The sequence below is a fragment of the Daktulosphaira vitifoliae genome, unplaced genomic scaffold (genome assembly GCF_025091365.1).
Source record: "Daktulosphaira vitifoliae isolate Bord-2020 unplaced genomic scaffold, ASM2509136v1 Scaffold_234, whole genome shotgun sequence".
In the NCBI taxonomy this organism is placed as follows: Eukaryota; Metazoa; Arthropoda; class Insecta; order Hemiptera; family Phylloxeridae; genus Daktulosphaira; species Daktulosphaira vitifoliae.
This window is the reverse complement of record NW_026099801.1, coordinates 3,563-18,183: the sequence shown is the minus strand read 5'-3', so window position 1 is coordinate 18,183 and position 14,621 is coordinate 3,563. Positions and strand designations below refer to the sequence as shown.

Here is a 14,621-nt window from a genome sequence, read left to right as displayed (position 1 = left end):
ATTTTACAAAATCAGTTTTTTTTCTATTATTTTGTTCGTATCTTACGTATTGTCGAATTTACAACCAAAAGTTTCTTATAAAATATACTTAAAATAATATTTAAAGTAAAAAAGATATATTTAAAAATTTTAAATTGATTCACAATTTCTTTTTTATTGCGAAATATGTCTCATTATTTGGCGAAAGTAACAAAAAAATACAAACAGAACTAAATTTTTTTACACTTACATTTTGCAAACTATCGGTAAAGTAAATTAAGCAGTTACTCAATTTTAAATATCGAACATTTTTGTTTATAATAAATTACTTGCCATTTTTTGTCATTGTATGAAAAATACGAACGGCGTAATTTGCAAAAGTTATATAAGTTAAGAAACGTTATCCTGTTAACAAATCATCATAAACGTGATGATTTGATAACATTTTATTAAATTTCAGTGCAGTTGTAAATTATTATTATATATATATCGAATTGTGATTTTTTTATGTAATTTTATTTGTATACATGAGATATATTTCTATTAAAAATGCAACGACAAACAATTCATTTAGTCGGTTCGATGAATAATCAAATATTAGGGAGGAAGCTACCTTCTTTAAAATATTGTTTACAAGTCTTATTTTTTAATTTTCGTGTTGTAATACTTATTTTATCGGAAAGCTCTAACTTAGTGATAGACAAATGTCTCATTTACTCAAAAAAACCCGAATTCCAACAAAGCATAAAGCCAATTGTGTAAAAAAGCTGAAAAAATATTATGAAACTTGGTGAGATATAGAAAAATCAAATGACAGAGTTAATGAAAAACACCTCAATACAATTTTAAAATTTTAAATTGATTCATTTTTTCTTTTTTAACGAAATTTGTCTCATCATTTAGCGAAAATAATAAAAAAATACAAACAGAACTAAATTTTTTTTACACTTACATATTACGAACTATCGATTAAAAAAAAATGATTAAGTATAAATTTATTTCCGATTAAAAACTTTAGTTAAATATCAATTTAATATGAACGGAATTCTTAGAGCCTGTTTAGTACACTTAGGATACGTTTTTCTGTATTTTTGAACTATCTTAAATAAAAATGAAAAGTAAGTTAAGCTAAATATTTTTATTATAAATATATTGCTGTTTAAATTACTTGTAATAAGAATTGTTATTGATTTTTATTTTTGGTGTGTTTGTTGTTGTAATCTTCCATGAGTTTAAAACTTCTCTCAGTATTGTCATTGACGATTTTTAGTCCATCAACAATTTATTTCCTAATATATAGAAGGAGTCTTTTTCCCAGTCATCTGGGTCTATACCTAAAAAAATTATGTTAATACCAAATCTTTTGAATAAGTTTAAGAACTGTTTAGTGAATAATGAAGTTGGAAAATTTGTTGCTAAAAATTCGGTTACTTTTTCAATTTTAAGTAACAATTTCTTTGAACTTAATTCGTCGTCTTCTTCTAGTTCATTGGTGAGATATAGAAAAATCAAAGGTCAGAGTTAATGAAAAATACCTAAATAAGTTTGAATAATTTCAAGAAGACTTAGATAATCTTTTTGACATTGCTCACATAAATCTTTAGAAATTATAAATTTTCACAAAGAAATTGTCACTTAAAATTGAAAAAGTATAGATGATATTTGACGGTGATTAAAATCACTATCATAAGAAACGCTTCGATGCAAATCTGTAGATAGTGTTTCATTTAGAGAAAATGGGNCAAATCTGTAGATAGTGTTTCATTTAGAGAAATTGGTAGATTATTCCAAAAGCAACATCAACTCTTATTTCTTTGATTATATCCTAATTAGTAGTTCTTTGATTTTAAAATATAATATATGAATAAATACTAATTATAATTATTGAATTTAGTATGAAAATAAAAATGTAAAAAAAATTTAATAAGTTTAATTTCTTGTGTCTTATGACCTTTATTCTATGTCAATTAAATTATATAATTATTTAATTCTATAAAGAATTTTCATTTCTTCGTACCAAATTTAAATATACTTCTAAAAAATGCTATCGTGAACACATTAGTAATGCTGAAAAACTACTCAAAGATAAACCGTGTGAATTTTGGAAATATGTTAATAGCAAACGGTCATCTTGTAATATACCTAAAATTTTGTCCTACAACGACGTGTACTCTTCCGATGAGCTTACGTCTGCAAATCTATTTTCTGACTTCTATTCTTCGGTTTACAGTGCTAAGAAAAATAATGTCTTAATTGAACAATTAGATATTCCCACCTTTGACCTTCCTAACAACGTATACTTCAGTGTTGATGATGTTTACCATAAATTAACAAATCTACGAGGTGTTGGTTCTGTGGGTCCAGATGGCTTATCTGGTACATTTTTATATGAACTAAGGGAATTATTGGCATATCCTCTATGGATCTAATCAGGCGTTCCTTAGACGAAGGATCATTCCCATCTATGCTTAAACTTAGTTCCATTACTCCTGTATTCAAGACGGGATCCCCTAGTGTTATTTCAAATTACCGCCCTATAGCTATATAGTCTCACATATCAAAAATATTTGAATTGCTTATACTTAATGGAATACAAAGACCTGTTAATAACATTTTAATGGAAGAACAGCATGGCTTTCGCCTGGGTCGCTCATCGTTCACCTGTAATCTTGTGTTCACCAACTATATTTTTAATGCTTTCCAAAATCAATTACAAGTAGATGTTATATACAATGATTTCAGTGAAGCATTTGACTCTGTGGATCATACGACCCTTATTACTGTTCTTAGACAATATGGTTTTGGTGAACCACTACTTTTGATTGTNATATGGTTTTGGTGAACCACTACTTTCTTGGATTAGTTCCTATATTTGTGACCGATACCAATGGGTAAAAGTATTCGGCGTTAAGTCTAATGTATTTTTAGCGTCTTCTGGTGTCCCCCAGGGAGGTCACTTGTCCCCTATTCTATTTTCCTTATTCTTAAACTGTGTGCATAAAAGTTTTACACCATTGTCATTTTCTTTTTTTGCCGACGACATCAAACTATTTATGCGTGTAAGCTCGACTGATGACTGTTTGAAATTACAGGATGACCTTAATAGATTTTCTAAATGGTCAAACTCTATGGGATTGTCACTTAATTTAACCAAATGCAAGGTCTTTGCGTATCACAGAACAAAACATCCTATTGTGTTTCACTATAGTATTACTGCAGTAAATATCTCGCGTGAGTTAAACTCTATTACAGATCTAGGCTTTAAGTTTAGTTATAATCTTGATCCTATGCTTCATATTGATTATGTTTGCTGTAAAGCTTTTAAAGCGTTAAGTATTATGNATGTTTGCTGTAAAGCTTTTAAAGCGTTAGGTTTTATTATGCGTTTGGCCAAAGATTTCAAGCAAGGACTTTCACTTAAAGTGCTATTCTGTTCTATAGTCAGACCTATTCTAGAATATGGTAGTGTAGTATGGGATCCTTATACTGCCTTGGGCTCGCTACAGCTTGAGCGAGTTCAGCGAAAGTTCCTACGCTCTGTCAGCTACTCGCTCAACATAGTCTGTCCAAACCACGATTATGCCCCTGTCTCGTATTTGCTTGGCCTATCATCATTAGCTGCGCGTAGGCGCAATGCTGGAATTAATTTCCTAATTGGTTTATTGAATGGTAATATTGATTCGCCGAGCCTTTTGTCCCTCATATGTTTCAGAGTACCTCAGGGCGCAACAAGAAATAATGCTCCATTTGTTGTCCCTCACTGCCTGACTAATTATGCAAAAAATGAACCACTTAAGCGTTTTATGACTAATGCCAATGTTGACCCTAACTTTTCATTTTAATTTTTGTATTTTTCTTTATGTTTTATAATTAAATTCATTTTCATTTTTTTTTATTATTATCTTTACGTTTAATAATTAATTTGCATATTTTTAGTATATATCTTTCTATGTTACAATAACCTAATTTATGTACTTGTATTATTTGTAAAAAGGGCTTCTGCCCGTGAAATTATAAAAAAAATAAATAAATAAATAAATAATATTCATGAAAGTCAATATATTCTCCTAATAAGATATTTTAAAATAAAATTCAAAACCTAGAATTTTAATAGAAAAATAGCATATTTTTGAATACGGTAGCCATTTGCGCATAGAAGATCGGTCGTCGTGACAAATTTTTTTTTTTCATTTTGTAGTACATAAAATAAGCTTTAATTTGATATATGTTTAAAGGACGCAGTATTTCCGGAACATTTTCAAAAATTAAGTTGAAAAAGTTAGTTTTTGTAAAAAAGTTGCTATTTTAAATCCCCCCCAATGAGCAGGTTAAGTGTTAGATTTTCAAAAAAAATTATGTTGATTTGTTGATTTTTGAAAAAGTTATGGAAGTTTTAAGAAAGAAAAGTTTAAAAAATGACAAAATTTACCGATTTTTAAATTTGTTATTTTTTTGGATATTTCCCCCATTTGCGAAAAACGAGGAAAAATTGTTCAATTTTAAGGGTAATGTCTTCATCTAGATACGATTTGTGATCTTTTGACGTATTGTTGAAAGAAATCGGTCCAATGAGAGCTGAGAAAAAGTGGCAACAGACATAAAAAAAAAAAACACATCATAGTAAAATTAATACCTTCTCAGCTTCGCATCGAAGCTAAAAGAAATGGTGAATCAATTTAAAATTTATTTCTTTTACTTAAAATAATATTTTAAGTATATTTTATAAGAAACTCTTTGTTGTGAATTCGACAATACGTAAGATACGAACAAAATACGAAAAAAAACTGATTTTTAAAAAAATAATTAAATTATTCTATTTTTTTAAATTGTGCTGATCAAATAATGGTCTAATAAGGAAATATGTCATGACATAATTTAAAGAAGAAGTTTAGATCTACAAATTAATATTTGAACATTTTTTTGTACGATTTTTTGTTATTGAAATATTAGCAAAAAACTATAAAACTACCCCATTTATCAAACTTTCAACCCTTTTGCGGCATAGGAAGAGGTTAACCAATCACGACTAAACTTCACCAAAATGTTTTACTTATAGTAATAAAAAAATTTAGGGGTTCCTGCAAACAAAATTTTTAACTTCAAAATTTGAAGATCACCCTAATATATATATATATTATTTGTGTTTGATTTTTTTTAATTATATTCTCTAATAATAGAAAGTAGTAATATATTCATTAAGAAATACATTATTTAGCCTAATAAAATTACAAAATCAGTTAATTTCGATTTGTATATTTAAAAACTAATTGTTGAAACTGTCATTACTATCATTTAATTAATTAATTTTTCAGATGTTATTTATAATTTGCAAAATATTACTGACATAGTGTATAAGTCATACCTAGATTGACTGATTGATTGGCTCAGACTGGCCAGCGACAGAGGAAATGAAGAAAATAATCCTTAAAATTTAATTATTATTATGGAATATTTATACTTTATTAATTTATTAATCATTTTTTAATAAAGGAATTCAAGAAAATTATTTTTGAGGGTAATTTATTTGGATTCATTCTGATTGACTAGTTTATGTTTATTTTAAACATACTGTTTAAACATTATATACTGTCTGTTTTATTTAGATAATGTAGTGATAAAAATATATATAGTTGAAGTGGAAAGAAAGAACAAAATATATTTAATACNTAAATAAATCTTAAATTGAAGATAAAACAAGCATAATAATTATCGGCTTATAACAATGTTTAATGTTGAATGTGAAGTCGATGTGATTAGCTGACCAAATTTTACAATATGTTATATAGTAAACTATAAAGCCATATATTTTGACTTATCGTTGAAAGAAATAGATCCAGTAAGAGCTGTGAAAAATGACAACAGACAAAAAAAAAAATCATAATAATATTTCTTAAAAATGTTTGGCATCGATGCTAAAAGTATCCCAATATTAAGTAGACGCAGAAAATAATTCATAAACTTTTTTAATTATTTCAAAAAGACTTTATCTTTTTTGAATAGCCTAATTCTAACAATATTCAAGAAAGATNAAAGACTTTATCTTTTTTGAATAGCCTAATTCTAACAATTTTCAAGAAAGATATACTATAAAAAATTTCATGGATTGATATTTTGTATTTTTAGCTGAACCCCAGAGTATTTTCCTTTCATATTAGCCCCAATGACATATCTTTGTCCTCGCATATTACTTGTAGATATTCTAAATCTCTTTATGTTTTTAATATTACATTCAAGAAATGTAACTCATTGCTACCTTTACAGTGAGAAAGCTAAGAAAATGTTGACAGATTTCAACATTTATCTGTGAATCAATAAATACGATCTGATGACCATCAAAAAGCTAAATATTTAAACTACCGATATTATTACTTCAAAAAATATGTTTCTAAAAATTAATTAAATTTATTTTTTATAAATTTCAACAATACTTTAACACAATAATACTTTTTAATAACTGTCATTGTAGTATTTTAAAAGGCTAATTAATATTTATTTTGATTTATTTAATTTATTACAATCCATAATATCAAAAGAGTTGACATTAGAGAGTCAGATTTATTTGCAATCATTTTTTCATTTGCATTATACTTCATAATTTTTGTTTATATCGTGTAAATAAAATACACTACACATATTTTGCAAGTATGATAGGAAGTTTAAAAGTAAACTAAAATAAGGTTAAATTAAAATAACTGCAAAAATTTAAGAATTATTTATAAGTACAACGTNATAACTGCAAAAATGTAAGAATTATTTATAAGTACAACGAAAAACTACTATTTTTAATCACAATTTTATATTCAAGGATGTAAATGAGTATATTATTATATAAAATTAGATTAATAATCAATAGTTTACAATAACACAATTTTAAACTCATATTACAATTCTAGTAATCTTACGGTGTNAATTAGATTAATAATCAATAGTTTACAATAACACAATTTTAAACTCACATTACAATTCTAGTAATCTTACAGTGCTCATTTCCTCATCCGTACGAGTAACATAAAATTCTCCAAACTCCTTTGAATATTTTATGAATGAATGGATTATTTTTAGGCTTGTTTCATTGAATATATATTTTAAATGGTGTAAGTACAAAACCATTCTTGTAAAATTATTATTCCATTCTGTTAAATTAAGGTTATCAATCTTATAGAACAATTTATTGATAAAATTTTTCTTTTTCATTCCACATTTTAAGAAGAGTTCATCATTTTGGGATTTTAATCTCGATAAATACTCCAAGTCAAATATATTATCATATACAAATTTGAAAGAATTTGGTTTAATGTTATTCGTCATAATTTCAATATTCCACATTTGCACAGAAATAGAAGCTTTTAACAAACTTTTAGAAAGTGGTACACATAAAAACGAATTTATAATATTCTGATAATCTTTCCCATCTTGTTCTCCAATATCAAATAAATGAATTTTCTTATAAAAAAAGTTTTTGAATACTTTGCTAATGTATTGGACTTTAAAGTAATGAGCTTTCTTACGTAATTTATCAAGGTAAATTAGATATTTTGTCATCAGGTGAAGTAAAATAATTTTAAAAATATTCAATAATTTATTTTGATATTTACCAATTTGAGATAACCACAGATCATACCAATAATAGTTTTTTGCATCTAGGTATTCTCGATGAATGTCTTTGTAGATTACATTGAAATTTTCTTCGCTTTGTTCACCAAAAACCATTATAATAGTTTTTAATAGTTCTTTGTTTTTAATTATGTCGTATAGGTATATAGTTTTTAAAGATACCAAGTTTTCTTCTCCGTTATCTAATAAAAATTTATTAGATTCTTTTCTTCGATTCATGATAGATATAATATCAACTATTTTTGAATTATATTCACTTTTCCCATGCAAAGAATTAATTTCGATATTGTATTTATTGTTTTGGCGACAATACGCTAAACTAAATAAGGTCAATTTTTTTTCTAATTTTTTATATGCTAAAAAAATATTATTTTTAGGTAATTTTTTTTTTCTGTGCAATTCTAAATAGTGTGTATACATGTGAATTCCCCAATTAAAATTCAGATCTAAAGTTATACCACTCTTCAATGCAGTAACTAACATATCATTAGTGACTGATGAGCTTAAATTTAATTCCTTTTGTGTAGAAAGAATGTTATTAGATTTTAATTTTATATAATACAAATAGTTAAATACATTACCACAAAATAAATCTAAATAGATTATTTCCAATATGTTGTAATATGATCTTTCGTTTTCTGTTGTTGTCAAAATTATTTTCTTGCAATCTTCATTGCTTAACTCACATAATTCATTATAACTGGGGTAATCAAATCCGGTATCTAGTTTCAGAGCATTTTCTAAATTTATATCAAATAGGGGTGGTTTTCCAAACAAACATTTAATCTGTTGTAATCCGCTATATATTAGTAAACCTACTGTCAGTATACCTAATTCATTAAAAATCATTGTTCAAACTTTGAAATAGTCGGTTCTTGATTAATTGAGAATTTCAAGTTAGATTTAATTAATGTACATTTATTAGCAAGTTAAAAAAATTATTTTGAAGTTGGTTATTTATATACTTTTTACATAAAATAAAATTCAAATGCACATTTGTGTTCATATATTTATTTATAGCATGAGCAATTCATTATTCTTTGTTAATAAAATTTTATATTATGTATTCTTTAGCTTATTTTTCGATACGTAAAATTAGTGTTTGTACATATTTTTTAATGCATTTTTAAATATATACTAATTTTTAATATTCAATAGAAAAATGTCTAATTTAATTTAAATGGTGATTATCATATTACATTGTACAAAAATTTAAATCTGTGTTGTAAAATTGGTTTTAAGGGTAAATACAAGTCTACAAGTCCCTTTAATGTACTATATAATGTAGACTGTTAAGTTTGGAGCCATGGTACTTGCACACATTATTCGTGTTCTAATATACATAACAGTACTGTTTTTGGAATATAGTAAACTTTGGTCAGCTAATCACAACAACTTCACATTTAACATTAAACATTATCATAAGTCGATAATTATTATGCTTGTTTTATCTTCAATTTAAGATTTATTTATTTTGTATTTATTAGCTTCGATGAGAAGCTGAGAAGGTATTAATTTTAACATGATGTCATTATTTTTATTTTTGCTGTGTCTGTCATCAATTTTTCTCAGCTCTCACTGAACCAATTTTTCTCAATGATACGTCAAAAGATCACAAATCGTATCTAGTTGAGGACATTACCCTCAAAAAGAAATTTTGCCCTCGTTCATCGTTAATAGTAAAAATTCCCACAAATATTACGATTTTTAGAATCGGTAAATTTTGAAATTTATTCATTTTTTTCTAAAAATTGTTATAACTCATTGAAAAATAAACAAATAAAATTTTTTTTTTATAGACGCATGATGTCTTTACCGATCATTTGGTATATTTTTTTTATAAATATGACCCTTTACCTGCTCACATGGGGGAATTCCAAATAACAACTTTTTCACAAATAATTTAACTTTTTCAACTTAATTTTTGAAAGTGTTCCAGAAAGTCTGACACTTTTATATATATCTTAAATTAAAGCTAATGTAATGTACTTTATTATGGAAAAAAAATTTTTCGGACTTTATTTTGTCTTAACGGTGAAAATGGCTACCAAATGCTATTTTTGTGTGAAAATTCTCGATTTTGTATTTTACATTTTTAACTTCATAATCTTATAACTTATTGAAATGTGTGTGGATCAATACAATTTTTTTATGAGAAATAATATTTATATCCCACTTTCATTCGATATACTTTATCTCTTAATCAGGATATAAATAAGGAAATAGCAGATCATGTAGCTTTTGGAATGAACCATCAATTTTATAAAATTAAACACTATCTACAGATTTGCATCGAAGCGTTTTTAACACGCTTTTATTAGTTTCACGTGTATGTTTGTTGTTGTTTGTTGTTTGTTTGTAAGTTTGTAACTCTCCAAACGCCACGCGTTATCGCATATTCCGTTGTCTAGACTAGACTGTTATACGCATTCACCCCTCCCCACGCCTCGCTCACAATACGACGGTACACTATTCCTATAAAAATTTATTTTTAGTTATCGTACCCGTACACGCGTGCTTGTCATCAATATTATATATATGTAAACAAATTTTTATTTTGACTGACCAATAACGCCCGCGTCTAATGCGCCTTACGTATATATATATATATTCCTACCGCCGTTTATACCTCGGGTATAACGTTAGTCCGACCCGCCCGGCCATAAAACACAGCTATACTTAGTGCATGATACTTTTACGTAGTTAAGTCGCATTATTTGTATAAATATATATATTCTAATTACTATTAAAATTAATATATTAACACGATTTATTCTAATTAAGAGATATAAAGTATTCATTCCGATTACGAGGGATGATTTCCGTATCGTCATTTTTCGTCACTACCTCCACGTTCCGGGAGTGAGTAATTTACGCGCCTGCTGCTTTCCTTGGATGTGGTAGCCGTTTCTCAGACTCCCTCCCCAGAATCGAACCCTGATTTCCCGTTACCCGTAACAACCATGATATTGATAGTAACTACTATCATAACATGAAACTAAAAAGTAAAAAATAAATATAGTTTAAAAAACTAAAAAAACACGCTTTTAAAGTACATCGAACTAAAAAGTTAAAAATAATTTTTAAAATAATTATGAACAAAAAATACTAGTATTATTGTGATAAAAGCGTCGGGCGCTCAATATACGAAAAATATGGCACAAAGCACCCACGCTTTTATCACAATAATACTAGTATTTTTTGTTCATAATTATTTTAAAAATTATTTTTAACTTTTTAGTTCGATGTACTTTAAAAGCGTGTTTTTTTAGTTTTTTAAACTATATTTAATTATTTTTAGCCACCAACATATTTGTCAAAGTGATATTTATGACAAAACCGACACCGATAACGCGCACAAACATATTACAAATTATCAAAACATAAAATATTATACGTCGTCGCACACGTTGACAGGTCAAAAAAAATAATTAAAGTATTAATTTTTGTTAAGTTAAATCAGTTATCAAAACTTATAAGTGATCTTATATAATGAAAATGAAATTTAAAAAAACAATTTACAACATACTGCGTAATATATACAATTTTTTTAAGAAAAATGATCCAGCTAAACTATTTTTTAAATTTAATTAGGATTACCTTATCTAAGGGGTAAGTCGACGAAACAAAAAAGTTTTTTTTAAGCCCATTATTTTAAGCAAAATTTTAATTTAGTAAAGATTTTTTTAAATAAACTGAACAAGTTCAGTTGTTAATTTTACCAGTGGCGAGTTACACTATTTGCTATGTAAAATATATTAAATAATAATACAATAAATACATTTTAGCTTCGATGCGAAGCTGAGAAGGTATTGGTTTTACTAAGATGTGTTTTTTTTTTTTTGTCTGTTACCACTTTTTTTCATCTCTCATAAACATATCAATATCATTCTTTTTTATATAGATGCATAATATCATTACCTTTTATTTGGTATATTTTTTTTATAAATTTGACATTTTTGAAAAATGTATGGATCAGTACAATTTTTTCATGAGGAGTAGTATTTATATAAATCTTTCATTTGACATACTGTTTTTTTAAATCGCACCATTTCCCTATATACGAGGGGGGTTCAAATCTCAAAAATGCATGTAGAAAGTAGAACTTTTTCAACTTAAATTTTGAAAGTGTTTCGGAAAGTCTGACACTTTTATATATATCTTAAATTAAAGCTTATGTAATATACTTTATTATGTAGAAAAAAATATCGGACTTTATTTTATCATCATGGTGAAAACAGACATCAAAGTTTATTAAAAATATACGATTTTTGTAAAAAAATTCTTTTTTATATTTTTAATTTTATAATGCTATAACTTAATGAAATATTTATGGATCAATATAATTTTTTTTTATAGATGCATGATGTCTTTATCTATCATTTGGTATATATTTTTTTTATATCTGACCCTTTACCTGCCCACAGGGGGGGATTTAAAATGACAACTTTTTCACAAAAAATTAACTTTTACAACTTAACTTTTGAAAGTGTTCCGGAAAGTCTGACACTTTTATATATATCTTAAATTAAAGCTAATGTAATGTTCTTTATTATGCAAAAAAAAAAAATTTTCGGACTTTATTTTATCTTCAGGGTGAAAATGGCTACCGAATGCTATTTTTGTATGAAAATTTTCGATTTTGTATTTTACATTTAAACTTTATTATGCTATAACTTATTGGAAAGTGTTTTGATCAATATAATTTTTTTATGGGAAATACTATTTTTTAATAATCCCTTTTTCATTCGACATACTTTATCTTAATCAGGATATTAATAAGGAACTAGCAGTTTATGAAACTTTTGGAATAATCCACCAATTTTTTAAAATTAAACACTAAAGATTTGCATCGAAGCGTTATTTTTTGATAGTGATTTTAATCACTGTCAGATATCATAATACTTGATCCAACTACGCCACGTCACCACTGTGCCGCGACCCCCCTGTGCTGGGTTTTTTTTCACTCGAGATATATTGGATTATATTGTAATATTTTTTAAGCATATCGTTAATCCATTGTATTTTTTTAGGGTACTCAAAGTAATTGTTAATAGTAAAAAACACTACAAAAAAAAAAAAATCTTTAAAGGCTCTATTAAAAACATTGGACGCAATTAAAAATATATTCGAAGTAATAAAGAATATTTCTAAAGAGGTGAAAAATGGTTTAGAAGAAATCAAAAGTACTTCAAATTATTTTAAACATAGTTCAAAATTCTATTGACTACATCAAAAAAGATTTGTAGAACTCAATAAGTTCCTATAGAAATGATGTAAAAAACAAGTCAGACTTATGCTCATGTTTTAAGTTTATAATGGGTGACCAAATTAAAGTTGATAATTTAACAGTTCCCTCCCTCTACCGAAATAGCATTTGTAACACCTAAAAACGATGCAACTAACATATTAACTTTAGATCTTATTTATCTTTGGACGATTCATATGTATACACACTATATAGAATTGCACAAAAAAGAAATATTCATTGTTTATTTAACATATATTTAATTATATTTATCACCTTAGACACATATTAATTATACATTTTATATAAAATATTTTTTGTGCCAAAATTTGATATACAACAAAAATTTAAAAATCGTTTTAAAAGCATAACGAAAAACTACAATTTTTAAACACAATTTCATATTCGAGAATTTAAATAAGTATGTTATTATATAAAATTAGATAAATAATTAAGAGTTTAAAACAACACAACTTTAATGCTATATTACAATTCTAGTAATCTTACGGTGTTCATTTCTTCATCGGAACGATTAAAATCCATTTGTCTAAAGTAATTTGAATATGTTATGAATGAATGGATTATTTTTAGGCTTGTTTCATTAAATAAAGTCTTTAAATTGTATAAGTATAATATCATTCTTTCATAATTATTAGCCCATCCAATTCTGCTAATAGTATCGCTTGCATAGAAATATTCATTGCTCAAATCCTTTGGTTGCAAACCACATTTTAAGAAGAGTTCATTTTTTTGGAGCTCTAATTTTAATAAATACTCTGGGTCAGATATATTATTATATATAAATTTAAAAGAATTTGGTTTAAAGTCATTCATAATACTTTTAATATTCCAAATTTTCACAGAAATAGAAGACTTCAACCAACATTTAAATAATGGTAAATCATCAAACGAATCCAAAATGTTTTGATAATGTTCCCAATTTTGTTCCATTTTATCAAACAAATTAATTTTATCAGATAAAGCTATTACAAATATTTTATGACAAACTAAAGGAATAATGTAATAGTTTGTCTTTTGTAATATATCAATATACGTAACATATTTTGTCATCAAGTGAAGTAAAACAGTTTTAAAAATATTCAATAACTTTTGTTGGTATTTACCAACTTGATAAAACCACAAATCAAACCAATAATAGTTTTTTGCATCTAAGTATTCTTGACGAATTTCTTTATATATTGTTTCAAAATTTTCTTCGCTTTGTTCACCAAAAATCATTAAAATGGTTTTAAATAGCTCTTTATTTTCAATTATGTCGTACAGGTATATATTTTTTAAAGATATCAAGTTTTTTTCATCGTTTTCTATTAAAAATTTATTTGATTCTTTTCTTCGGTTCATTACAGATATAATATCAATTATTTTTGAATTACATTCTCTTTTCCCATGTATACCATTAATTTCANTATCAATTATTTTTGAATTACATTCTCTTTTCCCATGTATACAATTCATTTCGATATTGTATTTATTGTTTTGGCGACATTCCAATGCACTAAATTCAGTCAATTCTTTAACTAATAATTCATGGATTAATAAAATATTTTTTAAAGGTAACTTTTCTTTTTTGTGCAATTCTATATAGTGTGTATACATATGAATCGTCCAAAGATAAATAAGATCTAAAGTTTTACCACTTTTAAGTATGGTAACTAACATATCATTAGTGACTGATGGGCTTAAATGAAATTCTTCTTTTGTAGAAATAATGTCATTAGATTTTAATTTTATATAATACAAATAGTTATAAACATTACCA

At 26.0% G+C, this 14,621-nt stretch overlaps 1 protein-coding gene across 1 annotated transcript; it reads right to left on the bottom strand.

The window, feature by feature from the left end:
* Positions 1-13,241: 13,241 nt before the first annotated feature.
* On the bottom strand, positions 13,242-14,265 carry LOC126909289 (uncharacterized). The gene is made up of 2 exons (XM_050691705.1): positions 13,681-14,265; positions 13,242-13,599 (listed from the first exon to the last, which is right to left on the bottom strand). Exons 1-2 carry the CDS (start codon positions 14,201-14,203, stop codon positions 13,328-13,330), a joined length of 795 nt encoding a protein of 264 aa, XP_050547662.1. The 5' UTR covers positions 14,204-14,265; the 3' UTR covers positions 13,242-13,327.
* Positions 14,266-14,621: the final 356 nt, after the last annotated feature.

Coding starts and splice junctions, on each gene's coding strand:
- LOC126909289 (XM_050691705.1), bottom strand. CDS start 14,203: ATGAACCGAAGAAAAGAATCAAATAAATTTTTAATAGAAAACGATGAA. Junction 13,600..13,680: donor GAAAATTTGGAATATTAAAA/GTATTATGAATG, acceptor TATTAAAATTAG/AGCTCCAAAAAAATGAACTC.